The sequence below is a fragment of the Mirounga angustirostris genome, unplaced genomic scaffold (genome assembly GCF_029215605.1).
Source record: "Mirounga angustirostris isolate CCGP_5_RB_7025 unplaced genomic scaffold, mMirAng1.0.hap1 SCAF_14, whole genome shotgun sequence".
In the NCBI taxonomy this organism is placed as follows: domain Eukaryota; kingdom Metazoa; phylum Chordata; class Mammalia; order Carnivora; family Phocidae; genus Mirounga; species Mirounga angustirostris.
In genome coordinates this window covers 65,112,948-65,140,926 of record NW_026991722.1, presented here as the reverse complement: position 1 = coordinate 65,140,926, position 27,979 = coordinate 65,112,948, and the positions used below count along the sequence as shown (strand labels likewise).

The 27,979-nt window shown below is 56.2% G+C and overlaps 1 protein-coding gene across 3 annotated transcripts; it reads right to left on the bottom strand.

Annotated features, from left to right (window-relative positions):
- Positions 1-440: 440 nt before the first annotated feature.
- On the bottom strand, positions 441-26,277 carry PPIL2 (peptidylprolyl isomerase like 2). 3 transcript variants are annotated; one of them, XM_045887186.3, is made up of 20 exons: positions 25,893-26,081; positions 24,127-24,176; positions 23,028-23,073; positions 20,861-20,923; positions 19,611-19,662; positions 15,734-15,785; positions 12,167-12,258; positions 11,263-11,352; positions 10,392-10,467; positions 9,523-9,683; positions 8,335-8,410; positions 7,699-7,805; positions 7,150-7,239; positions 6,832-6,865; positions 6,166-6,283; positions 2,550-2,606; positions 1,874-1,946; positions 1,698-1,760; positions 1,470-1,609; positions 441-1,188 (listed from the first exon to the last, which is right to left on the bottom strand). In XM_045887186.3, the coding sequence occupies exons 1-20, from the start codon at positions 25,922-25,924 to the stop codon at positions 1,092-1,094; spliced, it is 1,569 nt and encodes a 522-aa protein (XP_045743142.1). In that variant the 5' UTR covers positions 25,925-26,081; the 3' UTR covers positions 441-1,091. The 3 variants fall into 3 exon arrangements, with proteins under 3 accessions (XP_045743142.1, XP_064434131.1, XP_045743144.1); XM_045887188.2 differs by having other exon boundaries at positions 1,086-1,188; positions 1,455-1,609; positions 25,893-26,276; XM_064578061.1 differs by lacking the exon at positions 20,861-20,923 and having other exon boundaries at positions 25,893-26,277.
- Between the last annotated feature and the right edge of the window lie 1,702 nt (positions 26,278-27,979).

Below are 27,979 nucleotides of genomic sequence, written 5' to 3'. Positions count from 1 at the left end.
TGGGAAGGGGGCCCAGATGGCACCTGCGTGGACGTGCACGAGGGGCTTGAACCGAGGCAGCGAGAGACCAGGCTTGGGTCTGGGGTTCAGCATCAGAGGTGGAAAAGGGGGAGCCCAGGTATGTTCTGGAGCCGCTGTGGACATCTGAGGCTTGGGTGAAGGAAAGAACCAAGGACCGAGCCTGAAGTTTGCAGTGTGACCAGCTGGAGGGGGTCGTGGCCCGTGCCAGCCCGAGGACGACAGGCCTTGGGAGTGGGTGTGAGGGGTGGACAGCTGTCGCCACGCTTCTGCAGAGGTGCTCTGGGAAAGCCGAGGTAGCGGCGTCAAGGTCAGGAGCAGGGAAGCCACGCTGGCACGGGCTACAGAACGAACAGAAAACAAAGGGCGGGCCTGCACACGTTAGGGTTTTTTTTGTTTTTTTTTTTACATTTATAGAAAAATAAAGTCAAGGGAAGGGATTCTTTAAGTCCGGAAACGCTGGTGAGGCCGGTCTGGAAGCCCTAGTGCTGGGGTGAGGGATCGACTGTTTGAGCACGAAGTCAGGCCCGGGGGGCGGGGGGTGGGCAGCTGCTCCCACGTGCGCTCTGCTTACCATCCTGGGGCAGGGGGTCCTGGGCACAGCCCCCACCTGGGCCGGGCGGCAGGAGCTCCCCAGCATGGGCAGCACGCAGGTGCAGCGCCCAGCCTGCGGCCCCAGGGGAGGAGGTCCGGGCTCTGCAAGCCGGTGTTTCTAACCAGGTCCCAGGTGCCCCACTGAGTAAACAGTCCCCGAGTCAAGGACGCAGACGGGGTGGGGGAGGGTAGGAGAGCCAGAGGCAGGAGACTGCCTTCCTCCCCGGCCGGGCTGCAAGGCGGGCCTAAGGGCAACAGCCCATGCCCGGCAGTCTGAGACGTGGGCTCGGGCTCGGCCCGGGGCCACTGTACCCGGTGAAGGCTGGGAAGGCCCGTGGACTCCGAGGGCCAGGAAAGGGGACTCGGGCAACAAGTAAGAGCTTTAGTGAGCTGTAGTCGGAAGGGCAGAGAACTCTGTGATGTGGACACAGGCCCCCAGCCCTGAGTCCCTCCGGGGCTCCAGAGGGGCCGACCTGCTGCTACCATGAGCTGAAGTCCCCAAAGCCTCGGCTGGGCTTCTTCTTGGCCACAGGGACAGCTGTGCTGGTGGAGGGCTCTTCCTCTGCTGCCCGTTTCCTGGAAAGCGGAGACTCGCTCTGGCTGCTGGGCGTGGACCAGTCCCCCGCGCTGGGAACCCACGCCCTCCCGCAGCACCTGCTCGGTGTGAGGTCACAGTCACATACGCAGCCCCCCCACCCCTGGGGTCCTCGTGCACGGTGGCACTCCCCCCCCCCCCCCCGGCACCTGCTCACCCCCCATGCCCGGTGCTCGCTCGCCACGGGCAGCGTCTGACCCGTGGGCACTGGGAGGCTGGGAGAGCAGCACGCAGACGGGACGCGCACCCTCACTGCACTCACGTGGCCGCTGGATTGATGTACTTGCCCACCCCCTGGCGGTACGTCTGGGGGCCCTGGCTCCCCGGCTTGGGCTGGTGGGTTTTTCCTGTGCTTTCTGGGGCTGCCTCCTCGAGCTGCGTCGTCTTGCGCTGCTCAGCAATCTGTGACGGAGCACGGTGACGGCTGGCCCGGAGCCCCGCAGGCCGGGCAGGGTCCCCGCAGCCCCTGCCCCCCTGGTGGCCCCCTCACCTGAGCATCGGCCTCCTCGTAGGGGTCCACAAACACCGTGGTGGAGTCGATGCGGATCTCCTCCTAGCAGCAGAGGGGGGCAAGTGAGGGGACAGCAGGAGGCAGCAGGCCCCTCCAAACCCGCCTGCCCGGTGCCCAGCCTGGGCGGCGATCCCCCGTTCTCTCTCGGCACATACCTTAGGGCGGTCGGTTTTGGGGTCGCTCTCCACGTTCTCCATGGCTGTCAGTGTGTCAAAGCCCCCAACAACCCTGCGGCCGAGGGACAGGGGTACCTCTGAGTGTGCCCCAGGGCAGGGCACCCCCAAAAGCCAAGTCCCTGTGGCATGGTGGGAAGAGGGGCAGAGGATGGGCCTGAGAAGGTGCCATAGGGATGAGAGGCCTGAGGTTGGGCGGGGGGGTGGTCAGAGCAGGGCCAGCGGGCCACAGTACTCGCACTGCTTCCATGCACCCTAGCGCTTTTTGTGTGACAGGCTGCCGAGCTGAGGGGTGTGACACGCCACGAGGCCACAAGCTGGAAATACCATCTGGGCCTTCATAGGACAAGAGGACAGAGAGGCGAGGACGTGCCCAGACTTGCAAATTGGACCCAGCCAGAGGGGAGCCCAAGGGGGGCGAGTTTGGACACAGCAGCTGGCCAGAGGGGGCTAGAGCGGCCCGCCCCTCGGCTGGCAGGTCTGCGGAGCCACGTCCCCTGGCCAACAGAAAGGCCCAAGTCCCCACTTCTGTGTGGCCGTGACCGCAGCAGTGATGGTTGTGGGGGCAAGCAGGCACTGAGCCAGGTGTGGGGGCAAGGCAGTGAGAGGGTCCCACTGGGGAAGAAGCCTACCCGCACCAGCACCCCAGATCTCTTACCGCCCAAAGATGGTGTGCTTCTTGTCGAGGTACGCGCAGGAGCGAAAGGTGATAAAGCTGGGCGAGGAGGAGAAGGGGAATCAGGAAAAGCCTGCGAGCTTCCCCCGTAGCCTGCTTAGCCCCCAAGACTTCTGGGCACACACCAGGCATCCCCATCCCCCCAAAGCAGCTCTGGGAAGCTGGAGTTCCTTGTGTGTGCGGCCCCCACACCCTGCCTGGTCAGGGCAGGCCGTCAGCCAAGGCCGCCCAGGGGACCGGGACCCCAGCTCTGCCTCCAGCCCCGGCTGCTGCCAGCTTCTGGCGGACAGACACTGCCAGAGCCCGCGGGCAGAGGGGGAGACAGGACACCTGAGCCCGTCCCATTGTGACAGCAGCTGAAGAAGCAGGGATGCTGAACTGAAAGAAAGGACACGGGCAGGAAAGGGAGCAAAGACGCCGAGGAACGTAGGTAAACACCCCTAAATGCTGACCTAGTAAACTTTCACATCGAATTTGGTATAGAAATGAGTGAAATTTAAATGTCCAGCTATCTGAACCTGGGAGCTGGCTGGGCTGGGGGGACGGCTCGGGCAGGGTCTGTCTATGAGAAAAGGAGAGAGAGATTAACTGGTAACTGCAGACTTTAAATCTACTTAAAGCCAGAAGTGACACTTAACTTCCACAGCAGGAGAAAAATAAGAAATGAAAAATTTAAAAAAAAAGGGGGGAGGGAACCAGGAAGTACAAATTAGGATAACAGAAAATATGGATACTGACTGGAAGTATGCACCTAAGACCGTCAGTTTGAATTAAAATAACCCCAAATCTAAGTGTGTGTCATTAAAAAGACGGCCCTAAAGCTTCGAGAATCTGGAAAGCTCCAAGTAAAAGAAAGGAAAGAGGTCTAACAAGAGATGGAGAGAAGCAGTGTGGGCAGGGCTGCCCTCCCGGGACACCAAACGATGCCGCCCACGTCCCGACGGCCCACGGCACGCACAGTCAGCAAGGGACAGAGGCCCTTTCCAGAAACCCACTCCATCGGGGACAGCACCACTTCTGAGCCCACCAGGCCTGACCAGACACGGCCAGCGGGCAAGTCTCCACAGACGCCAATGCCCACAAGTGTGCAGACCTGAACTCTGGCCACCAGGTGGGTCTCTCTGCCATGCGTTTCTAACACAGGTCGGGAAGCTTAAAAGGGAATGAAAGAGTCCTGAAGAGAAGGAAAGACAAGCAATAACAGGGCAAACAAAGATATACCAGAAAGGAAGTAAAGTCTATGATTCGTTCTTTGACCTAAGAAGACAGTGAAGCTGGGAAGTGCGTGCCCGTCAGCATGTGCAGACCTGGATATTTGTGGAGGCGGAACCTGAGAAAGGAGAGAAACCGGAGGAAGCCAGTGAAGATGGAAACAGAAGGAAATTACATAAAATAAAACCAGAAAAGCCCTCCGTAAACCATTAAGGAGAGCGGGAATGCAGACACCACGGAAGTTTGGAAAGCTAGAGATGGACCAGTTACATTCTGGCAAAACAGAAGCTACCCAGATGGCGCACAAAGTGGAACCCGACTAAGGAATTAGTGTGAAGAATGCGCAAAAGCTGTCCTTGGCAAGCTACCTTACCAAGCAGACCCCAATGTAAGCTAACCCTCCCCAGGCTGTGCACACTGGGGAGGGTTAACTTACATTGGGGTCTGCTTGGTAAGGTAGCTGACCAGCCAGCCCCGGCTCTGGGGTGAGGACTGTGGCACGCGGCCTAAAGCAGTGGCCGGTGGACCACCCGGTGCGGCGAGGACCAGCCCAGGTTTATTCCAGGACAAAACAGTGACAGCAAGGCTGGTCAACCCAGAGCTTCTATCCACAAATTCCAGAAGGAAGAGAAAACGCTCTGACCAGAGTAACAGATGCTAAGAGAAAAGCATCTGGAAACACAGCCTCTCCCAAAAAGTAGGCCCAGCAACAAATTTGATCAGATGGCAAAAGAGCATGTAACCTGGACAGCAGGACGCCCACGTCCTCTCCTTACAGGCCTGACCGGGAGGGGACTGGTGTTCACGCTGGAAGAGCGGAACACCACCTTGTGCTGATAAACGTGAGTATCTAGGAAACCCAAGACACTCTTAATAAAAACCATTCCAATTTTAAGAGATTTTAATAAAGCAGTTAGATCTAAAATCAATTTTTTAAAAAAAGGTTGTTTCAGAGAGAGAGTGCGTGCATGCACACAAGCAGGGGGGCAGGGGGGAGGGGCAGAGGGAGAAGCGAACTCCCCGCTGAGCAGAGAGCCTAAGGCGGGACTCGATCCCAGGACCCTGGATCATGACCTGAGCTGAAGGCAGATGCTTATTAACTGAGCCATCCAGGCACCCCCAAAAATAGACTTTCTCTCTATGAGCAACAGAATTGGAAAAGAATTTTGATTTTAAAATATCAAATTAGGAGCACCTCGGTGGCTCAGAATATATACTGGAATATATTTTAAAGTACTATGGGTGATTTTTCCAACTGGAAATACCTGGAAAAAAATATCTGGAATACAGACGCCTAATCTAAAAAGCTCTGAAGAAAAATACAAACCTCCTCATAAAAAACAAAGAGGAAGGAGTTGACAAAGAACAAGCAGAAACAAAGAATTTTTAAAAATCAGAAATAATGAAACTCAGGTGAACTCCTACAGCTCCCAGAGAGGGAATGACAGACAGGTCAAGAGAAACCCTGGCTGGATGGGCACCCCCATTCCACCCAACCGGACGGTTCTGCAGGGGAATCCCATCAAATGTGCAGGAAAGCCGTCACCCCCGATGCCACCATCACCAGCCGCCACGTTGCGCAGACGAATCTCCCCTGTCCTGCCCACCCCATGGCGTGAGGCTCCTCTAGAAAACTGTCTTGCTGGGCGCCTGGTGGCTCAGTTGGTTAAGCGACTGCCTTCGGCTCAGGTCATGATCCTGGAGTCCCTGGATCGAGTCCCGCATCGGGCTCTCTGCTCAGCAGGGAGTCTGCTTCTCCCTCTGACCCTCCCCCCTCTCATGTGCTCTCTCTCATTCTCTCTCTCTCCAATAAATAAAATCTTTAAAAAATTAAAATAAAAAAAAAATTAAAAAAAAAAAAAAGAAAGAAAAAGAAAACTGTCTTGCTACCACCCCGAAGATGCCCCTCCACCCCTGCCCTGCCAGGCTGGGTCTGGCCGCTCCCCTCCCCACACTCACTCCCGTTGGGCCCTCACCCCCTGCCTTTCCATCAGAACACGGGGCCACCCGGGCCCATACTTCTAGCCCATTCTCACCCCCTCGGCTGACCCGCTAGGACCAGCCTAGGTGTTGCACGCATCAGACATTATCAGCGCTGCAAGCACAATTCTCATGCCCTCCCCAGGTCTCCCCGTTTCTATAAATGCAGTGCACATCCTAGGCCACCCCCTGCCTGGGGCCAGCATCTGCCACCTCCCGCGGCCTCCCTGGGTCTCTGAGCAACCACCCACGTTACTTCGTGGGCCCGCGCCACAAGGCACACACATGGGGGAGGTAGGAGTCTCCTCCAGGGCGCTGCCCACTTTCTGGGCGAGATTCAGGTTGAGCACACCCTTTAAGACAAAGCTGAGAGGGAGGACCCACCCACAGGCGCCCGCTGACTCACAACTGAGACTTGTTGGCGTTGGGCCCCGAGTTGGCCATGCTGAGGATGCCCCGGCCCGTGTGCGAGAGGTTGGGCCGGAACTCGTCTTTGAAGGGCTTTCCCCAGTACGACTCCCCGCCTGCAAGAGAAGCAGCATGGCTGGTGGCACCGACGCCGGGGTCCCGGCCCAGTGCCGCCAGTGGGACGCAGCCCAGCTCCAGAAATGTGTGCTGAGTGCCGAGGGGCACCGCCGAGTACTTCAGAGGGCAGCCCTGGCCCCGAGGGACCCTCGTCACCATCTCCCCATGGATCCCTCCCCAGCCCCCTGGCCCCTCGGAACCCTGCGTGGGGCCGGACCCCTAGTTCAGGGAGTAAAGGGTGGAAGCTGCAGGTCATGACTGCTCACACCACACTGGGTGAGGGAGCGGCCTGGGCCTCGGAGCCGACAGGCCCAGAGGGGTCTCTAGAGCGGCCAGAGGGCATCGTGTTGCCTCTCCCTGTCCATCCAGGCCTTGCGACCCTCTCAAAGTGAGAAAACTGAGGGATGTGCCTGAGGTCACACAGCAGGTTGGTGGCTGGCCTATCAGATTCCACATCTGGAACTCTCAACACGGCCCCCCCCACCAGCCCCCCGCCCCCCCATGGCCTATAGAGAAGCCAAAGCTGCCGGGGGAGCCCTCGGCCTACCTGTGCCTGTGCCGGTGGGGTCACCCCCCTGGATCTGTGAGAGGAACCAAAGCCAGTCAGCAAGCTGTGCCCATGAGCCCGAACCCCTGCCCGGCCCTGCAGCCGCGGCCCACCTACCTCTGGTGAGGAGAGCGCCCTCCCGGGCCACCCCCCTCAGGACCCCAGCGTGGGGGTCAGCCCCCCGCACGTTCCCCGCCCGAGGAGCAGGGGCTCACGGGTACGACTCCCAGGAGTCGCCTGCAGCACGCGCCCCGGCCAGGAGTCCCACGGCCTCCACGGACGCGCAGGTGTGCGGCCAGTGCGACTCTCGTCACTCACCACAAAGTTCCTGATGGATCTGTGGAAGATGGTGCCGTCGTAATACTGCTTCTTGCAAAGCTTGATGAAGTTTTCACAGGTCTTTGGCGTCTACAGAACAGCCCAGATACCTCTGTGAGGTGAGGAGCAGCCGACGGGAGGAGCGCAAGCACCACCGGGGCCCTTCTCAGCAGGGCTGCCGGTCAGCTGCGCGGCCCGGACGCGGTAAAGCAGGACCCGTGAGGCTGAGCTGCGGACACCGGCATCTGCCGTGACCCGGAGCGAGGGCCGCCGAGAGACGCTCAAGCAGGTGGGGGGCAGGGGTGTGTGTGGGGGGGGAGCCTGACCCCTTTCGTGTGATGGGTGCACACGCCCCTGCCCAGAACACGGGCCCAGGAAACACAGTGCGCGGCTAACGGGGTCCCTTCCGGCGAGGGAAGTGCGGGTCCCAGGCCTTCTAGGGACCAAGTGGGACATTCGTCCTACCACAAGCGCATACCAAGGGCAGCTACGGATTTAAGACCCTGGAAGGGAGCGCGGGCTCGGGGCGGGGACGGCGGCCACACGCACCATGTCGCAGTGCAGCTCCAGGTTGAGGTCGCCCTTGTTGGTGTGCAGCCGCACGTAGCCCTTCTTCTTCACAAACTGGTAGCGCAGTACGTCCTCGTCGATGGCAGCTGCAAACCGAGGCCCGAGCTCTGTGCTGCCCTCTGGCTGGGGCAACACCCCCCGACCCCACACACCAGGCTCTGGGGAGAGCCCAAGGCTCGGCCCCGGCCAAGCCCGGGCTCACAGGACCCTGGCCGCAGGACAGGGTGGGTGTAGGGGGCAGAGGGACGGGGCGCGGCTCGGCAACGGGGGGGCGGGGGGTACTAGAAAAGCCTGGACACGTGGGGTCGGTGGGGAGGAAGGGGAGGAAGGGGACCTGTTAGGCCGAAAACACGAGAGGAAGGGGTGCAGGGCCAGTGCTGAGGTGGGACGTGGGCTGGAGCCCAGGGTGGTGCAGCCCCGACGGGTAGAGGGAGGACCTCCTGCCCCCGGCCGGGCCCCTGCTGCAGCCCGTCGCTGCCTGACCACGTGGGAGCTGCCGAAGCCCCCGTGAGGGCCGGGCACGATGGAGTGACGCTTGGGGCGGGGGGGGCAGGACGCCCGCCCTCGGCCGCTGTGAGGCAGCACTGCTGAGGACGCAGGCGCACGGGCAGCTACCTGCTTCGTGCGTGGTCTCCGGAACCATGGCGGTGGAGGTGAAGGAGGCGCTGACCTTCCCAGTGGAATAGTGCGCCTGCACAGGAAACCAGGGGGCCCATGAGCAGCGGCCCGGGAGGCCGAGACCCCACGGCTTGGGGCCGCTCGGGGCCCTTCCTCCAAAAAGCTGTCCCTGGCCGCCACCCACAGAGCCCAGCAGGGGCTTCCGGGGCGCTTGGCCCTCTCCCTAAAGGCTCAGGGAGTGAGGGGACCGAGCGGGGGCACGTGCGACGAAGGGCCTGGACCGGGCAGGAGGCTGAGGCCCAACTGGCCAAGACTCTCGTGGCAGCTGAGGCCCTGGACTGAACTAGGAACTGGTCACTGCTGAGGTTCACAGTACGAGGGACTCTAATTCCTTTTCAAAGGTTTCAGTCTTTTACAGTAAACAGATTGCTTTTCCAATCAGGAAAAAATAAGCCCCAATATGTTGTATTTTTATCCAAGACAGAGAAGGAAAAAAAAAGGGGGGGATTTCTCCCCATCAGAAAGAAATACACCAAAATGCTAAGCGCTATTGTTTTAAAGGGGTGGGACTGTGAACAAACTTTCTTTCCTCTTGCAAGTTTTCCTGGATAATTCTCTGGGAGCCACGCTATCCCCCATAGCCCTGCCTGAACAGGGGAAGGAGCAGCTTTGGGGCCAGACAGGCCGGGGCACAAATCCTGGCACCATCACTGCCAACTGGGGGCCTCGGGGCCAACCAGTGGGTGTTGCAAGAAGCAAACGTGACACCCAGGCGGTGGGCACCAGCTGTGCCCTCCTCTCAGCACCACTGCACCCTCAAACACCCCTGCAGTCTCTCCCTGGGTTTCCTCTGGGCACCAAGGAACCAGCTCTGTCCCTTCCCCACTGTCCCGAGGCTACAGTGTCCCGTGGTAACCAGGCAGAGGTCCACCCAGCCTCCCCACTCCAGGCTGCTGAGCTCGGGCCAGGGTGAGATAGAGACCCCGTGTGGCCCCCAGCACACGCCCTGCCACCCCCAGCCTCAGTGAAGGCCACCTCTGGGCCCCCAAGGGGTAGCTGGGCTCTGAGGGGTCCTGGCCACCTCCCTCCAAATGTATGCCAGGGCCCCCACGAGTCCCTTCCCCCAGGACCCCTCTGAGCGCAGGCTGGCTACGCTGGCAGCTGTGTGGCCCTCTGCCTACTCACAGCATTCAGCTTGTCCACTTTCTTCTTCTCGGGGAACTTCATGGTGGCTGCCAGGACCTCGTCCCCTTTGAACTCCTTATAGAGCTCCTGCAGTGTCTCGCGGGTCTCGGTGTTCGTATTTTTCAAATAATAAGATGGGTCCTGTCTGGCCTTTTCCTCATCTACAAAACAGCACAGAGTCCCTGCTCAGCCAGCCGATCCCCCAGCAATGTCCCCAGACAGGCGTGACAGGGACAGGAGGCCAGAGCCAGCTGCAACAGCAGAAGCCCGGAATAGGACGCAGGCCAAGTAACCCAAGCCTCCACACGGTGACACTTTCCTGGTGGCCACGATGCAGGGGAGGGGGTGCGGGGAAGAGCTCGAGGCAACAGCCCGCAAGGATAGCAAGTCAGCCCGCCCACAGTTTCGGCTGTGGTCAGCTCTGGACTCCGTCCCCAGCTGTGCCCTGGCCCCAGTCACACCCCCTCCCAGGACCTGCGTCCACACCAGAGGGACCCAGCAGCCCGCAGTCATCACCTGTCCCCGCAATGGGAACAGAGACAATTTCTAAGGAGCGAGAGGAGGACCTGGGAGAGGACGTGGCCTCAAGGGACCCTGGGGCGGAGGCAGGAGCCAGGCCTCCACTGTATGCGGCTGTGGGCACCAAGCATATGGGCCCCAGCTGGGACTCCCCACATCAGGCCCCTGTGGGCGGGCGTGGGCAAGTGCGGTCCTGCGAACCTCGGCACAGAAGCGAAGCATCAGCCGGTCTGGGATTGGGCAAGGCTCCTGGGTGCTCCCGCCGCCAGCAAGGTGAGGGCTTTACCCAGAAAGCACTGACCTGTTTCACCCAAAGCCCTGGCACCCAGGCCAGCTGTGGTTGTACCTACCAGGATCTGTTATTTTTAGGTTATTCTTCACATGGAAGAAATTGGAGACGTTGAATTTGTCCAAATTGGTGGGGTCCTGCAGCAAAAAGAACACACGCAGCAGAGTGAGCCGGGCAGCAAAGGATGGGCAGGCGGCCTGAGGGTCCTGGGCCCGGAAGGAGAGAGGCCGGGGACAGCACAGAGATCTGGGCTATCGAGCAGGGAACAGAGGGCACCAGGGGTCAGGAGCAGGCTCTGCCCAGGCAGGGCCACAAGCAGGGGTGGGGACAGTGGCACACTGTGTCCCCTTCTCCCCGGCACACGGCTGATGAGCACGAACGGACGTTCATCTAGGGGATGTGGGCAGGCATGGGGCAGCCACCTTAGGCCTCCCACAGCCCCCCGCGCTCCCTTCAGCCCGGATGCCACAGGGCCCGCAGTGCCTCGGGCCCTGGTGACGGCAAGCCCACCCCGTGGGAGGGAGCACACATGGACCGCTGAAGAGGATGGGACATGCCAAGGACAGGAACGGCCCACGAAGGCCATCTCCGAGGTTTCTAAGTCCAGGTCTTTCAGGAACCCACTCAGGGCTGACACCTAGAGGCACGCCTATGCTCGACGCTGGGGCAGGGCACACACCAGCCTGTCCTCTCCCACTTGGATACGGACATGGCTTTGGGGGCAGAGATGAGCGGCCCTGACACAGCAAGGACAGGCATCGGAAGGAGAGATGTGACAGCCAGATGGAAGCGGCCGTGTGAAGACCTGGGCTGACAGAGAGCAGGGGCGCTGGGGCTGGGGGCGCTGCCAGGAGCTGGGGGCAGCTGGGAAACCGCAACCAGTCAGGCCCCAGAGCCTGGGCAGGGAGGTGGGATTGGCAGAGGGCACCCACCTGGAGGGTGATGATGTCCTGCCGAGAGAAGGGCTCGTCCGTCAGCAGGTCTCGGAAATTCTTGGCCTTGATATTTAGCTGCTCCACTGCCTGCAGCCAGGAGGGAGCCCACCGTTATGGTGCCTGCCCCAACCCTGGCCCTGGGTGGGTGCCAGCGCCACTCCAGGGGTGAGGAAAAGGACGGCCTGACCATGTACCCACTGCCGAGAGCCCCACCACGCAGGGCGGAGCCTGCTGAGCCCCCGGACACTCGAATCAGCCATCTCAGCAAGGCTCACCGAAGGACACTCCCATTACACACGTGACATCAGCAAACAGGCTCAACAAGGCCGGCCATGCAGCTCTACCAAACCCCTTGCACCAAATCTGTGTACTCTTTGGGCAAAAGCGACCCCGGAGCCCCTAGGACAGCGCTGGCCACCCAGACCCTGCCAATGGCCAGGGACAGGTGGGAAAACAGCTCAGAGGGGGCTTCCCTGCCACACGGCGCCAACACGGCTGCTGCTGTGCCCTCTGCCGGCCCACCCGGAGCAGCAGGCTGGGGGCAGGGAGCGGGGCCTGCCCACCATCCTGCATCTGCCCCTCCAGGGGATGCCAGCGGCGGTGCGGGGGGGGGGAGCGCCTGGCTCAGCACTCCCCTCAGGCCTGGGCCTGCCCTCAGAGCACAGATTCCCTCCCAGGGCCTGATCAATGAAGACAAAGACTGTGGGGCAGACCCCTGGGGTACAAAACCACACGCCAGGTTTCCGGTCTGGAGGCCGCAGGAAGGGCACACCTCTTCCCGACTGCACTGACGAGGCCAGGCTGTGCCCACGGTGCCTGGTGCAAACTCAGCGCCAGCCCAGGGTCGCCCTGAGCCACACACCTGAAAAGCCTACATGTGACACAGTTCCTGAGAACCCACCTCATAGGTGTAGACGTTACCAGTGGTCCTGACAGCTACGATGTGGGTGTTGTTGGTGAACACGGTGAACAGCACTGGGCAGTGGTACTTTCCTAGAAAGAAGGCCCATGCAAAACCAGTCAGAGAAAGGGCTAAGGTCAGAGCAAGGGAGGAGGCAGAACCCCGTGTCAGCAGGCCCAGAACGGAGACCCAGAGGGACAGTCAGCCGCTCACGCCCCCTGCTCCAATCCCAGTGGGGAACTCCCAGTCATCCTGCAAAACCCAAGCCCTGCATGGCCTTCCTTGGAGGAGTCTGCACCATCAGCCCCCAGCCCGCCGCTAGCAGCCACCACCCTAGACAAGATCTTCCTCCTCCATCTCAGACCTTGCCACGTTCCCTAACCTCCTTTACCCTCGCCTGCATTACTGCAACAAACTCCCACTGCCCTCCCCACCCCTGCCCTGCTGACTCCACACCAGGCAGCCAGGAAGCCCATTCAAGTAAGTCCCAATGAATACATTGTGGAAAAAAAGATCAGAGATTGAGGAGATAGCAATCACACGGATTTGTGTGGACTTTTAAAAAAATCTTGATTTGAGGGGTGCCTGGGTGGCTCAGTCATTAAGTGTCTGCCTTCGGCTCAGGTCATGGTCCCAGGGTCCTGGGATTGAGCCCCACATCGGGCTCCCTGCTCGGCGGGAAGCCTGCTTCTCCCTCTCCCACTCCCCCTGCTTGTGTTCCCTCTCTGGCTGTCTCTCTCTCTGTCAAATAAATAAATAATCTTAATTTGAAAACTATAAAAAAAAAATTATGAAAGCATTCCAGAATTTTGACTACGGGCTGGATATCTGATGATACTAAAGAATTCCCGTTAAATTTTTAGGTGTGATGATAGTACTGATTACTTTTTAAGTCCTTATCATTTACAGATACACACTGAAGTACTTAGGCATGAAATGACATGGTATCTGATACTTGCTTCAAAATTACCGAAGCAGGTGCCACAGGGGAGCAGATAAAATCACACAGCCCTGAGTGGACAGGAACTGAAGCTGGGTGATGGCTACGGGGCAGGGGATCACCATACTAATTCTCTCTACTTTCATGTGTCTGCAGTTTTCAATTAAAAACAAAGCCAAAGGGGCACCTGGGTGGCTCAGTTGGTTAAGCGTTCGACTCTTGACTTCGACTCAGGTCATGGTCTCAGGGTCCTGGAACTGAGCCCCATGGCAGGCTCCGTGCTCAGCGTGGAGTCTGCTTGAGGATTCTCTCTCCTCCTCTCCCTCTGCCCCTCCCCCTCCTCACGCACATGCCCATGCTCTCGCATCTTTTAAAACAACAACAAAGGGCGCCTGGGTGGCTCAGATGGTTAAGCGTCTGCCTTCGGCTCAGGTCATGATCCCAGGGTCCTGGGATCGAGTCCCGCATCGGGCTCCCGGCTCAGCGGGGAGCCTGCTTCTCCCTCTGACCCTCTCCCCTCTCATGCTGTTTCTCTCTCGCTTGCTCTCTAAAAAATAAATAAAAATCTTTAAAAAAAATAAAAAAAAATAAAACAACAACAAAGCAAAAGGGGCGCCTGGGTGGCTCAGTTGGTTAAGTATCCCACTCTTTAAGATTTTATTTTTTTTTATTTTTTTATATTTTTTTAAAGATTTTTTATTTATTTGAGAGAGAGAGGACATGAGAGGGGGGAGGGTCAGAGGGAGAAGCAGACTCCCTGCCGAGCAGGGAGCCCGATGTGGGGCTCCATCCAGGGACTCCAGGATCATGACCTGAGCCGAAGGCAGTCGCTTAACCAACTGAGCCACCCCCAGGCGCCCTATTTTTTTTTATTTTTTTTAAAGATTTTATTTATTTATTTGACAGAGAGAGACAGCAAGAGAGGGAACACAGCAGGGAGAGTAGGAGAGGGAGAAGCAGGCTCCCCGCAGAGCAGGGAGTCTGACTCAGGGCTCGATCCCAGGACCCTGGGATCATGACCTGAGCCGAAGGCAGATGCTTAACCTACGGAGCCCCCCAGGCGCCCCAAGCATCCAACTCTTGATCTCAGCTCAGGTCTTGATCTCAGGGTTGTGAGTTCCAGCCCTGCACTGAGCTCCATGCTGGGTGTGGAGTGTACTTAAAAAAAAAAAAAAAGTGCTTGCTGGTAAAAAATGTTAAAAAAACCCCAGGTGAATGGTCAGATCTCGTCTCTCCTCTCTGGCTGGCAGCGGAGAGTCCTGTGGTTGCCCATGCCCTGCACGACTGCTCTGCTCGCCCCAACCCAGACCCCTCTGACCGTAGCCCCCTGCTTCCACCCCTCACACTGTTCCAGCAATACAGGCCTCCTCAGGGCCTTTGCACTGGCTGTGCCCTCTGCCTGGAATGCTTTCCCCCCACATCCCCTTATGCCTCCTCTCTCATCGGACTCCCACACAAACCCCGTCAGCGTGTCTTGCTATGACTCTCTCCTCCCCGCTCCTTATCTTCGGTTGCTGGAAGCAGCAGCATCTGACACGCTATGGGGAGCTGTTTTCCAGTTTCCTCCCTCACCATAACGTAAGCTCCTTTTATTCCAGGAGGGATGTGGCCTGTTCTGCTCTCTGCACATGGCAGGCACTCAGTAAATATGTGCTAAATGAGAGACACACTGTGGGCCTCTGAGTTAGCCGATCTCAGAGTGGGGGGTCTACAGTGCTTGGCTACCAGCGTGGAGCTCCCTGACCTCCAAGACCGTCCACAAAGCGCTGTGCTTCTGTTTTGTCGAGGCCACTCCCTCATTTACGGTGAGCTGGCACCAGCTCTGGGGCGAGACAGGCGTGTCAGGCCCCAGCGTCAGGTGCCTCAGCATCTTGCCGGGAGCGCAGACAACCTCAACCGTGGCATCTACACGGGCTGAGAGAACTGTGCCAGACCCACAAAGAGCCAAGAGCAAGGTCGGTGCCTGCGAGTCACCTCAGCTCTGGTATCTGACAAGACCAGCGGAGGGTGTGGAGGACTACAAAGCAAGATCCCTGGGCTGGGGTGGGCTTCACAAGCAGTGGTGAGGAGAAGCCCAGTCGAAGAACCCGGCAAATCCATCACACCCCCACACCCACCTGCCCTGGGCCTCTGAGCAGCTCCTGCCCCCAGCAATGAGCAGACCAGGGTCGCAGCTAGACAGGGTCCATGCCCACAGGGCCCAACTGTATGCACAAAGGCCATCAGCAACCCTCACGGCCCCACTGCCCTCGTGGGAAGAAGTGCCCAAACTCAACATTTCATCCCCCACCCCATCCCCAGCTTTAAACTACCTAGACCTTTAAGGAGAAATTATGTTACATCTTTTTTTTAATTGGGGTAAAGTACACATAACCTTTGCCACTTTAACCATTTTATTATTTTAAGTAATCTTTACTGCCAATGTGGGGCTTGAACTCACATCCCTGAGATCAAGAGTTGCATGCTCCACTGACTCAGTCAGCCCAAGGCGCCCCTACATATTTGAAAAATTAAGTGTCCAGCTTGATCAGAAAGGAATGATGGATTCTGCAGAGAACTTGGTGAGAAGCAGGGGCATTGGGGTCTGTGGCACAGTCTTTGAATTGGCTGTAAAAGGGATCACTCACCTTCCTTGTTCTTTGCAAAGTTCAGCTTGATCAGGGACCTCCCGTCCAGTTTCTGGAAGAAGAAGAATTAATAATTAGTAATAACAAGTAAGTGGCTGATGTGAAGAAACGCGGAGCCTATGAGGCTGGGTGAAGCAGAGAGATGGGCAAAGTCTCTGACCACGCAGGCCTTCACAGCTGCAGGCAAGAGGTAAAGCCGCAGGGGCCGCCCCACGGAACCCCCAGCCTCTGAGCAGCACCCTGACCCGCTCACAGGGGCGACCCCCACCTAGAGGCTGAGGGTGGAGGTGTGTTTTATACTTCTCAAATGTTGACACGTTTTTATTGTGAGCCCTGATGCACTGACTACTTCTGAAGTTAAAAATGAACGTATTTCTTCATCTGGCTGCGGGGCACACAGGCGTGCCCCTACTGTTCTGCTGTAGGACTATTTAAGAAAGAACATTAAAAAGTGGGGGGGGGGGGGGAGGATGGGTTGGCCTGGTGGTGGGTATTGAGGAGGGCACGTTCTGCATGGAGCACTGGGTGTTATGCACAAACAATGAATCATGGAACACCACGTCTAAAGCTAATGATGTAATGTATTGGGATTAACATAACAAAAAAATTTTTTTTAAAAAAGTAGAGGGGAAGGAATCAACACCCCCACATGCTGAGTGATAGGTCCTCTATTTTTCACAGTTCCTGCACTGTCTGCGGTTTACCTCTTCTATGGCAAACCTTACAATAAAACAAAGTCCAGGCAGCCAGAGGAAAAAAGCTGCCCTGGAGTCGGGGGCCTGGGTTGGAGCAAGTGAAGGGGGCCGTGGAGAGACCCCAATAGGGGGAGGCAAGGCTGCGTGCCCAGGAGCGCCTGACTGAGGGCCCACATCCTGGTGGCCCCTGGCCACTCTGGTGCAGGCCCGGCCCTGCCTACCCGAGCGAGGCACAGAGGAAACGCTGGTGGGCATCCCAGGGCCGGGCCCCTGTGTCCTCGCCCTCCCCTCCCCGGCCCAGTGCAGGTGAGCATTCAACTCAGGGCAGACAACAGGGTCCTCGCTCCGAGGCTGCTCCCATCAGATAGCCCTCCTCCTTCAGGCCCAGGCGGCCTGGGTCATGACCCTGCACATAACATGCTCCTCCTGGGTCCCCGAGAAGTGACATGGGCCAAGCCAGCCCTTGGTGAACTGCCCTTGGTTAGCTGCCATATTGGGCCTGGCCAGAGGCCGAAGTTTTGGGGCCCTGCAGAGCACCCGTGAAGCAAAATGCCCAAAGCAACAAAAAGCGCCCAGAGGCAACCGGATGACAATATCCACGGGGAAGGAGACCGAGGCCGTGAGGACAAACATGGACAAGAAGACATGAGGGAGTCCAGGGGCACAGTGGGGCCGGAAAGCCACCCCTGGGAGCGCAGAGTGCAGACCCTCAGCCTGACCCCGGCTGTTCCACTGAGGCCGGCATGGCATTCGTATCAGGGAAGGCAACGGACCCTGAACACAAGCCAATCACGGGGCACAGGCAGGCAGCACGGACCCCACAGGAAGCCCCCGGAAGCCCACAGTGGCTCCCAGCAAAAGGCCTCACAGGAACACTGCCAGTCACGCTTCCAAATGACCAAAACTGAGAAAGACACAGCAGACACCCGAAGGACAGCGCTCTCCTTAGGGAGGCCAGGCTGCAAGCATCACCTCAACCGTCTGAGAAAAAAGCCCACAGGCTTTTTCTGGTGGCCAGGCCCAGAACATGCACCCCCAGTCTAGCCCCCTTTCTTCCAAGGGCAGGGAGGGACCACTGATGAGTCACCCACCTGACGCGAGGGGCCCACAGCACCCTACACTCTGTCACAGGGGCCAGCAGAGTCCAGACAGCACAGAAGGGCCTCCAGGAATCAGGTAACAAGACCTCGGCTAAGTAAAGAACCAGTGACATTTCACCTGTCCTACCTACGCTGGCAACCAGGACACGGTTCACACGGCTTGGCCCTCACTGCCTCCCCGTCAAGCCTCACAGAGCCCAGGTCCTCCTGGGCCTCCCTGACGGCGGCCTCCACCCTGCACGGCCTCCAGGGTCTCCGTCACAGAACTGACCTGGCCTCACGCAGCCTGTTGCCTTCCCCATCAGGACAGGGCCTTATCCTAGCAGACACAGCTCCAAGGCCCTGGCTCTGGCCGGCTCTCAGCTCCACGGTGCCAGAACCGGCCGTCTCCGTATTTCATCAGGTTAACCTCTCAGCCTCACGCACCTCCCCAGACACCCTGGAGCCGACTGTCCTCCAAGGTCACACAGAAGTGCCCACCCTCCCTGCTGGCCCTCCTCATTCCACCTCCACCCCAACTGCCTGCCCCTACTCGTGCACCCAAATCCCTCCTGCCGCTCGGGGCTCTGCTTCTGAGGGGTCCGCCTTCCTGCTGAAGCCCCACTGGCCCGGAACACCAAGCACAGGCTAGATCACCTGGTTCCACCCGTCCGTCCCTGGCATCCCTGGCATAGGACATGCTAACTGATCCAGTCCTCCAAAGATGGGACTGCACTAAAAGGCCCCTACTGGGCTCTCCCCGGCCCCGGGGAAACACAGACCCTGATGTGATGGCCCCGCAAGGCCCACAGGTCCATTTGTAACAGCAATGGTGGGTCCGACCTCTCTGTGCCACCTCCTCAGCCTTCTTCCTGGTCCAAGTTTGCACAGCACCTCTCGCGCAGACAAGTGCATAGCTCCCTGGCTGCTCTCCCACCTTCCACCCTTGCCTCCCTATAGTCCTGTTTCCCACACCGCAGCCAAGGCGAGCCTTTAAAACACAGTCCCAATCGTGACACGCTTCTGCCCGAAACCCTGCCCAGTTCCAGCACCCCCAAAACAAACCTGAGCTCCCCCAGGGCCTTCAAGGCCCCCGTGACGTGGCCTCTATCTACCACCATCTCCCCCCTCCAACCCCGGTCTCAGCTTCGATGGCACTGCTCCACAGACGCTCCCCAAGACCACCCCCCCGCCGGCTCCCTGCCGGTGACCGCCTCCGCCTCCCACAGCCAACAGCTCACAGGCCCTGCACACAGCACAGGCTCACACCTCGCTGAATAAGTGGCTGCAACTGAGGAACTGAAGAAATGGGCCTGCAGTGTGAGGGAACGCGAGGGCTCCGAGAAGTAAAGGGACCACAGGAAAGTGGGAAACGTAGCAGCCCCACGGGTTTATGATGGAGGCAAGGCGGGGGGGCAGAAAAGGCGACTAAGCTGGAACTTGGCTCTGCACCCAACCCGTGTTGGGTGCAGAGATTACTTAAAAATAAAATCTTAAAAAAAATTAACGCTTTCATACTGAGGCGAGGCAAGGAAAATGTCTAAAACCTGCTGATACTCGTTGGGGGAAAGGGGAACAGGCGTTTGCAACTTCCCTGGAGGACAATTTGCCAGTAGCTACCAAAACAGAAAATGCACCCACCCTGCGACCCAGCAGTCCTGGGAGGACACTCGTATATGTGTCCAGAGAAACGTGCACAAGGGTAGTCCCTGTCCGCCGTAACAGCGGGTGACTTCAAACACGCCGCGGCAGCCCCCCAGGAAGACGCATGCAGCCACCACAGAACACAGCAGGGCTCGACGCACGGGTGTTCAGATCTCCAACACTCCAAGGGGTGTGAAAGCAAGGTACAGAGGCGTTTGCATGTGTGACTGCATCCATGGCCCAAGGAAAGAAGATGTACACCTGCACAAAAGTGTGCACGTGAGGGAACATTTCCAGAAAGGAACAGTGTGGGGAAGGGAGGGGAGGACAGTCCCATTCACAGTGCCCCGTGAACGGTCCTCTACCGTGCTTGTGTGTACGCGAAAACCACAGACCCAAAGGACAGACGCGAGGATAGCGTTCACTCGGCATCACTTAAACTCCTGCCCGGCCACCTACCTCTCCATTGCTGGGGTTGGTCCCATACTTCTTAAGCCAAGGGACGATGTTACTGAAGGGAAAAGAGGAGAGAATGTCGGCCAGGCGGACAGGTGCGGCCCGGTGGCAAGGCCACCATCCAGGAGGGCCCCGTCCGGGTGAGAGCTGCAAATGGGCTTCGCTCCGCTTCACTTCTGCTAGCACCTTGCCTTGACCAAGGAAGTGAGGAGTGTTTCTAGATACGTGGGTTTCAATAAAAACACACCTAGTGTTTTTTTGTGGTTACGGATAAACAACACAAACCAGCGAGAAAAGATACATGTAAATGCTGATACGTCCATACAGTGAGATACTGGGCCAGCATCGAAAGTCAGGCTTCCAGAGAATTCTGAACGACACAACTGAGTGAAAAATGGATTCAGAACTATCTTCGCGTGGGGCGCCTGGGTGGCTCAGTCGTTAAGCATCTGCCTTCGGCTCAGGTCGTGATCCCAGGGTCCTGGGATTGAGCCCTGCATTGGGCTCCCTGCTCTGCGGGAGGCCCGCTTCTCTCTCTCCCACTCCCCCGCTTGTGTTCCCTCTCTCACTGTGTCTCTCTCTGTCAAATAAATAAAATCTTTAAAAAAAAAAAAAAAAAGGAACTATCTTTGCAGTATTATCTCAACCATGTACCACAAATAAACTCACAGAAAAAGAGGAGTATAAATGTTGACAGTAGTTATCCTGGATAGTGTGATTATGATAAATTTTTCCTTTTATTTTGAAGTATTTTCCACATTCTCTAAAAAGAGACTGAAGCATGAAAAAGTTACAGAAGCTGGTTTATGTTGGAACATAAAACTGAGCATCATGCTTCAAAACACAGCACTGGGAAAGTATGTACCTAAATTATGACTCTGCTTTCATAAAGTGAAAAGTACTCAAGTTCATTAACATCCAAAACAGGTATAGGTAGGCCAATTAGAACCCTAGGCTCCCCCATGCTCGGGGAAAGGTCAATGCCACCCCAAGCAGGGACAGTAGCGCCTGCCAGCAAGGCTGCCTGGCCAGGGGTCACACCAACACTGCGGCCTCATCCCCGAGGCTCTAAAGTCTCTCCTGGGTCCCCAAGAGGCCACCCAATGCTCCCGAGGTTGCCAAGACCCCAGTGTGCGGCCTGGCTTGGCACTACCTGAAGCCACAACCCCTCCAGCTGGTCCCATACCCCCTTCCTGAGTGGGTGTCCACAGTCTCACCCCTTTTGTTAACTCTAAAGTCAAGGGAAAACTCACAGCAAGTCAAAGACGACGCCTTCAGGGGTGCAGACTGGGTAGACGAAGGGCTGCAGAGAGAGACTGAGAAAGGCCAGAGTCACTCCGGGTCACGCAGTGGCTCCCGTGACTTCTCCCTTTGTTCCTCCCTGCTTCCCTCCAACAATTCCGGGGCTCCTCTGCCCAGCCGGGGCCAGGGGCCAGTACAGAGGTGACCCCCACATCCTCGCCCCTCAGAAGCTCCCTGCACACACCAATCAATACAAGGCAAGGGTCCCAGGAGGTGCTGAGGGGGCCTTGGGGGAACAGCAGCCGAGTTCTCCCCACTCTCTCTGCCGTGTCACCTGACATGTGTCATCATGTTCGAGCCCAAAAGAGGTTCCTGAGGGTAGTCTTGGGGCAGCAGGACTGGAATTCACTCCCTAAAACCTCACATGGCATGCAGGCCATACTCTTCTGAGAGCTGCCCTCTCTCATCCCAAGAGACTCTGGTGGACCTATCCTGGTCTGGGGGTGCCCTGCTTGCTCCTGCTTAGAGTGTGCACACAATTCCCCCCACATGTCCAAGGGGTAGGCACATGACTCAGGCAAGTGCCCTAGGAGCCCTGGGTAAGTTCTAATACATGGATATGGGGGTAGATGGGTCTGCAGAGACCCAGACTGCCATAAGCCATTTACCACCTCGTGGAGCATCTACTTGGGAAAAGCAGAACATACAGATGAAGGGAGACTGTACATGGTGACCTTGCTTGAGCCAGTACCCTTTTTCCTTTCACAGGAAGGAAAGGAAAGGATGGATCCTTTCCATCGCTAGCCATCAAGAGCCCTGGCTGACCTGGCTTATTTGTAAATCGGTCATCTCTAAGTTTGGTCAGCACAGGTCAGTCCCCCGGACCTGGACAGCCTGGCAGTGACAGGGTCACCTCCCCAGATGCTGCTCCAGAAAGCCCTCCCTCTCTGGCCCAACCTACTACTCTAACCCAGTGGTGATCCTGCTGGGGACTGATGAAAACAGGACCCAACACTAAAGCAAGCTCCAAATGGCAACACACCATACATGCATTTTCTCCCAAACGGGTCTTGAAGGGCATATTCTCAAAGCACATTTTTACCCAGAACCCAAGGTAGTTAAAAAGTGGGTGAAACACAGTTTAGAGACCTCTTGGAGGAACTAGGAACCAAGGATGAAAGTATTTCCATAAAATCCATTCATACACACTCTGAATGAGAACAGATTCCCATGAGGCTGATGACAAAACTTGGTGGGGAGAAATCCAGCCAATGATGCCTGGGTCTCACTTGTTGACCCTCCCTGAGCAAGTGCCAGGAGCAGGGAAAGCCCTCACTCAGTGCTCCGAGGGAGCCTCCAGGGGCAGACCAAGTGGCTGCATCCTGGCCCTTCCTGCCCTGTGGTGTCTGGCGGAGAACACTAGGAGCGCTGTCAGTTCTCGAGGCTCATCGTGACCTACGGAATCAGAAACCAATGGGACACACACACATGATGCATGTGTCCAGAGCAGGGATGATCACAGCTTGAGCTTGGGGAAACTGAGGCCCAAATGGACTATCCCCAAACCCCCAATGTCTTGAGGTTCATTAATGCTAGCCCCACTTCTCCAGCAGACCCACCTTCTGTTCATACACATACTAACCATGGTAGGAAGAAGCCTCTGAGTGTCTCTACAGCTGGGTCTCTCCCCATCCCCACCAGTAACCTGTGTTCCCGGTGTGGGGGAAGGGGTTCACAGTATCATGACTATTACTGATGCTGTTACTACCTAGACTCTGGACTAAAAGTAAAGCATGAAAGACATGGGCCCGGAGTCAGTCCACGGGGTTCAAGCCTCGATGGCATCACTTTCTAGATGTGACACCGGGGTGAGGGACTTCCCACTTTTAAACACTGATCCTCTCAAGTGTAAAATAGGCTTAATGACAGAGTCTACTTACCTTGGAAGGTAAAAAAGAAGCTAAAAGAAACAATGCATAAACATACAGACACAGAATGAACAGAAAGTAAGTTATTAGTTCTTATCACTGTTAGGTCACCTTTTCTCAATTCAAGGAAGATCTAGGTAGGGGAACACAGACAGAACCCACATCTGCATCTCCAAGGATCAGATTCACTGTCAAATAATGAGTATCAGAAAACAACTAGGAGGGACAGATTAACACTCAAAACTCTTACCTGCAGTGATCAAAAGGTAAACGACGAAAATTTGCTTGTGGAATATCTGTTTAAGATGAAAATAAAAGAAAGTTTATTCTGTGAATAACCTCATGGATGTGTTCTTACCAATAATTCAATCCCACGTTAAGAAAAGGTTCATGTAAACTACCTACTGCAAAAACTAGTGTAGTTTAAAAAACCTTTCAGTAAGTAGAACACATGGAGTACATCAAGAACATACTTAGAGGAAAAAGCACATACTTGCTTAAGCCACTGCAGTTGGGTTTCTCCCACAACCCTAACACCTTTGCTGTGGGGTCTGGCTTGGCTTTCCAAGACAGCTGTGCTGGTTTTATCCCCAACAGCAATTAATGAGAATGTGCTCTTTTTACTGCAGCCTTGATAGATTTGGGTATTATCATTCTTTTTATTCTTTATTAACTTGACAGAAAAAAGAATGTTATTTTAATCTATGTCAAAAAGTATCACCACTGGGGCGCCTGGATGGCCATCAGTTAAGCGTCTGACTCTTGATTTCAGCTCAGGTCATGGTCTCCGGGTCGTGAGATCAAGCCCCACGTCTGCTCCGTGCTCAGTATGGAGCCTGCTTGAGACTCTCTCTCTCTCTCTGTCCCTCCCCCAGCCTGTTTTTGCTCTCACACGTGCTCTCACACACACAAAAAATATCACCACCAAGATTAAACATTTCTCATGTGTTTAGTGTATTTTCTCTTTTGTGAATTATCTGTGTTCTCAACCTATCCGTCTGCTACACTTTGTGTTCTTTTTTTTTTTTTTTTTTAAGATTTTATTTATTTGACAGAGAGAGATACAGCGAGAGAGGGAACACAAGCAGGGGGAGTGGGAGAGGGAGAAGCAGGCCCCCTGCGGAGCAGGGAGCCCGATGTGGGGCTCGATCCCAGGACCTTGGGATCATGACCTGAGCCGAAGGCAGACACTTAACGACTGAGCCACCCAGGCGCCCCTCTGTGTTCTTGTTCATTATTAATTTTTACAGTCTCATTGTATAGTGAAGACATCATTCCTTAATTACACCCCCCCCACACACACACACATACATCCACACCAAGGGAAACAGAAGGATTTCATGCCTTACCTGGTTTCTTGCCACCATAGAAGTGAGTGTATTCGGCACAGGTAATGTACCTGAAGAAGAGAAAGAGAATATTACTACCACCCCCCTTTATAAAGAGGACAGTCTCTGGAAGTAAGTGATGACTGAATCGTTTCACTCATTCAGCAAATGCTTATTAAACACCTACTTTGTGTCAGACCCATAGTGGTAAATACAACAGAACACAGGGATACACAAATTAATAAGCAAATACAAACAATCCTGCTTTCCTCTGAAGAAAATGAACAAAACTTAACAGAAGTCTTGATGATGCAAAGGAGCTAGCCATGGGAAGATCTCGGGGAAGAACTTTTCAGGCAGAGGGACCAAGCAGGCTTATCACATATAAAAGCCCTGAGACAGGAACAGCTGTTGTGTTTTCAGAAAAGGGTGAAGTCGCTGAAGAAGAGTGTGCACACGGGCATGGGGCAGCAGATGAAGAAGGGTGGTGGTCGGACCTCTCGGTCTTACCCAGAAGCTGGGTAAGAGCTGTGGATCAGCTTTAAGCAGTATGGAAAGCTGCTGGAGGGTTATGAGTAGGGCCCTGGCATGATCTAACATAAGTCCTCAAAGCCTCACTCTGGCGCCTGTGTAGAGAGGGACAAGCAAGAGAGGCAGCAGAAAACCAATCAGGAGGCAACTACAAAGGTTCAAGGAGGAGCGGACATAAACTCCACCTATGGGAGGGTTGGTGGATGAGTGAGAAGTGGTTCCTGGAAGAACCACAAAGATTTACCGATGAACAGGGGGAGGAGAGAGCCGCAGGAGAGAGGCACCAAGGCTAACTCCCAGACTTCTGACCTAAGAAACTAAATAGCAGTGTGACCACTGAGAGGGGGGGAAATGAGGGGGGAGCATATTAAATTTGAGATGTCTATCAGACCTCCAACTGGAGATGTTGAGTAAGCAGCTGACTATTTTAAGAGAAGAGACTACAAAGAAGAAGGTAAAGGGAGGAAAACGTGGAGAACATGGATGTATGAAGTCTGGGAGAGAGGGAGGAGGATCCAGCAAAGGAGACTGAGAATAGAGAGGCCACTGAGGCAGACATAAAACCAAGACCATATGGTGTCCCACATACTAAAGAAGGGCTTCAGAAGGAGCGAGATGGTCAGCTGTGTCATATGCTGTTGAGAAGCCCAACAAAATGAGAATTGTGAACTGACTACTAGACTTAGCAACAGAGAAGTTACTGGGATCCTGACAAGAGTAGTGCTGCAGAGTAAAGCCTGCCTGGAATGGTTTCAAGAGACATCAGAACACAGCAAGCAGATGCAAGTGTTTCACGTCTTGTTAGAAAAACAACAACAAACCACAGTGGCAGCTGGAGGGGAGCACGGGGCAAGACTAGTTTGTTTTAAACTGCAAAACTCGGAGCATGAGTGCAGCCCGACGAACCAGCACGCAGGGAGACTGGAGGCGCAGGACAGCAAGGGGCTGATTCAGGAGCAGAACTCAAGAGTGCAAGGGGCCCGTGCTCGCCCAGCGCCGAGGTGGTGGGTGGGCCACGCTCGGATGAGGACACCTACGGTGCGTTAGAACCGGGAGCCCGGGAGACCTAGGCGCCGGGGTATGGGGTGGGGGGTAATTCTCCGCCTGGGGAAGGGGTCAGAGGCTTCTGGGACGAAGCGGCATTTGAGAGTGGCTCTGGGAACCAGCTCTGAGAGAGGGAAGGGGTCGGCGCGGAGTGCGGGACAGGCGGGCACCGAGCCGAGCGGGGCTCCGCTCCCGGCTGCGGCTCAACTTACATCTTGTCCTTCTGATGCTGTCGCTTCCCCATGGCGGCGGCTGCGGCTGCGCTGGCAGTGCCAGGACCAGCGAGCGCGGAGAAACGACGGCAAACAATCCAGATTCCGACTTCCGGGCCCAGCTCCCTAATTACTTCCGGGTCCCGCGGACCCGCCCCGGAAGTGGGCGAGGGGCGTGAGGGAACGGTGGCGCTTGGTGCCAAGTGCGCATGCCCAGCAGGTACAGCCTGGTCCTAGGGTGCCTGGGCGGAGCTCGCGGTAGGGCTTAGGTGCTGGTGGGCCGAGAGGCCTCTGCCTCGAAGCCCCACTTTCCCGGGCGGGTGGGGGATGCTCTCTCTGGACCTTTCGCATACCAATCCAGCCCTGGCTATGTGTCGTCCCTGCTCAAGCCTGCCCTGGTTTCACCTGGATCTTTACAAAAAGTCTGCGGGTCAGGGCGCCTGGGTGGCTCAGTTGGTTGGGCGACTGCCTTCGGCTCAGGTCATGATCCTGGAGTCCCGGGATCGAGTCCCGCATCGGGCTCCCTGCTCGGCAGGGAGCCTGCTTCTCCCTCTGACCCTCCCCCCTCTCATGTGCTCTCTCTCATTCTCTCTCGCTCAAATAAATAAAATCTTAAAAAAAAAAAAAGTCTGCGGGGCACCACAAGTCCCACCAGCGTCTGTTTCCTTTCGTGGCAGACGCCTCCAAAGCCACGTCCACAATTCGCTGTATGCCCGTTCTCCCATTCAGTCCTCACCGTCTCCAGGCCCCTCTCCTGGGCGAATTAGGGGCAAGTGGCCATTAAGCCCGAAAGTCCAAAGCCCTCACTCATCTGTTCCCCTTTCTTAAGGACCTTTCCCTCGACCAGATCACTATCTTCCTGTGCCCCAGCCTAAGCCCTGGGCCTCCGTCTACACCCAGGCTCGTGGCTTTAAATACCACTTGTATCCCTTGATTCTCATCATTAAACGGCCAACACTCCAGATTCCTGACCTCTACTTAGGTACCACTGATCTCAAATTTAACGTATCTGGTCAAAACAGAATTCTCCATCCCCCCTGTACCCCCTACTAGTCAACTGTACCACTAGCCAATCACCCAAAGCCAGTTGTCCTTGTCCTTTCTCATTTCGTGGCTGCCTCCTTCTAATTTTCTAGGTTTCAATATAAAGGTCATCTCCTCAGAGACGCCTTCCCTGACAGCCCACCACATACATGCCCAACTCAGCTCCCACAGGACTTACCACAACTTATAACCCTGTTAATTAGATCTATGCACTGGTTACACACACACACATGAGGATAGGATGTGAGCTCCTTAAGAGCAGGGACCCCAACCACTTGGGTTTATTATCTCCAGTCCCAAGCAAGGTGTGAGGCATACACAAGGGTTCAATGAATATCTGCTAATGTCCAGCAGTCCCCAAGTATTCTGTGAGGACTCACATCTCACATGCAGGTTTGATTCTCAGGTTGGTGTGTGAGAGGAGTCACTGTCTCTGAAACTCCTTACGGAGGTGCCAAGTTGGAAACTAAGACACCAGCTTATTTTCCTTCAGGGTGGGAACAGATCACTGTTTCTAAACCCACACCAGGATAAGGCTTGAGTTTAGGGGCCAAGTGCAGGAAAAAATGGTAGACTTGCAACTCAGTGGGGTCAAGTGAAGCCTAAAGGGGCCACAGACACTGTAGGGAAGGGCAGCACTGTCTCATCACTCATTTCTCTTTCACACCGCCATGGCTGGGGCACCTGGGTGGCTCAGTTGGTTGAGCGGCTGCCTTCGGCTCAGGTCATAATCCCAGGGTCCTGGGATCGAGCCCCGCATAGGGCTCCCTGCTCAGCGGGGAGCCTGCTTCTCCCTCTCCTCCCTACTCATGCTCTCTCTCGCTCTCTGTCTCTCAAATAAATCTTTAAAAAAAAAAAAAAGTACCATGGCTGAATTCCCATGTTAGAGTGCAAGCGAGGGGACTTCACAGTAGCACTGACCTGACCAATTACTGTATGCAGGCTCAGGCTGAGGGGGAACTCAGGCTTGCACTAGCCTGAACACCTCTTTCGACTGGAGGAAGCCCATGGGATTGTACAGCCTCTAGGGAGCCCAGCGCAAA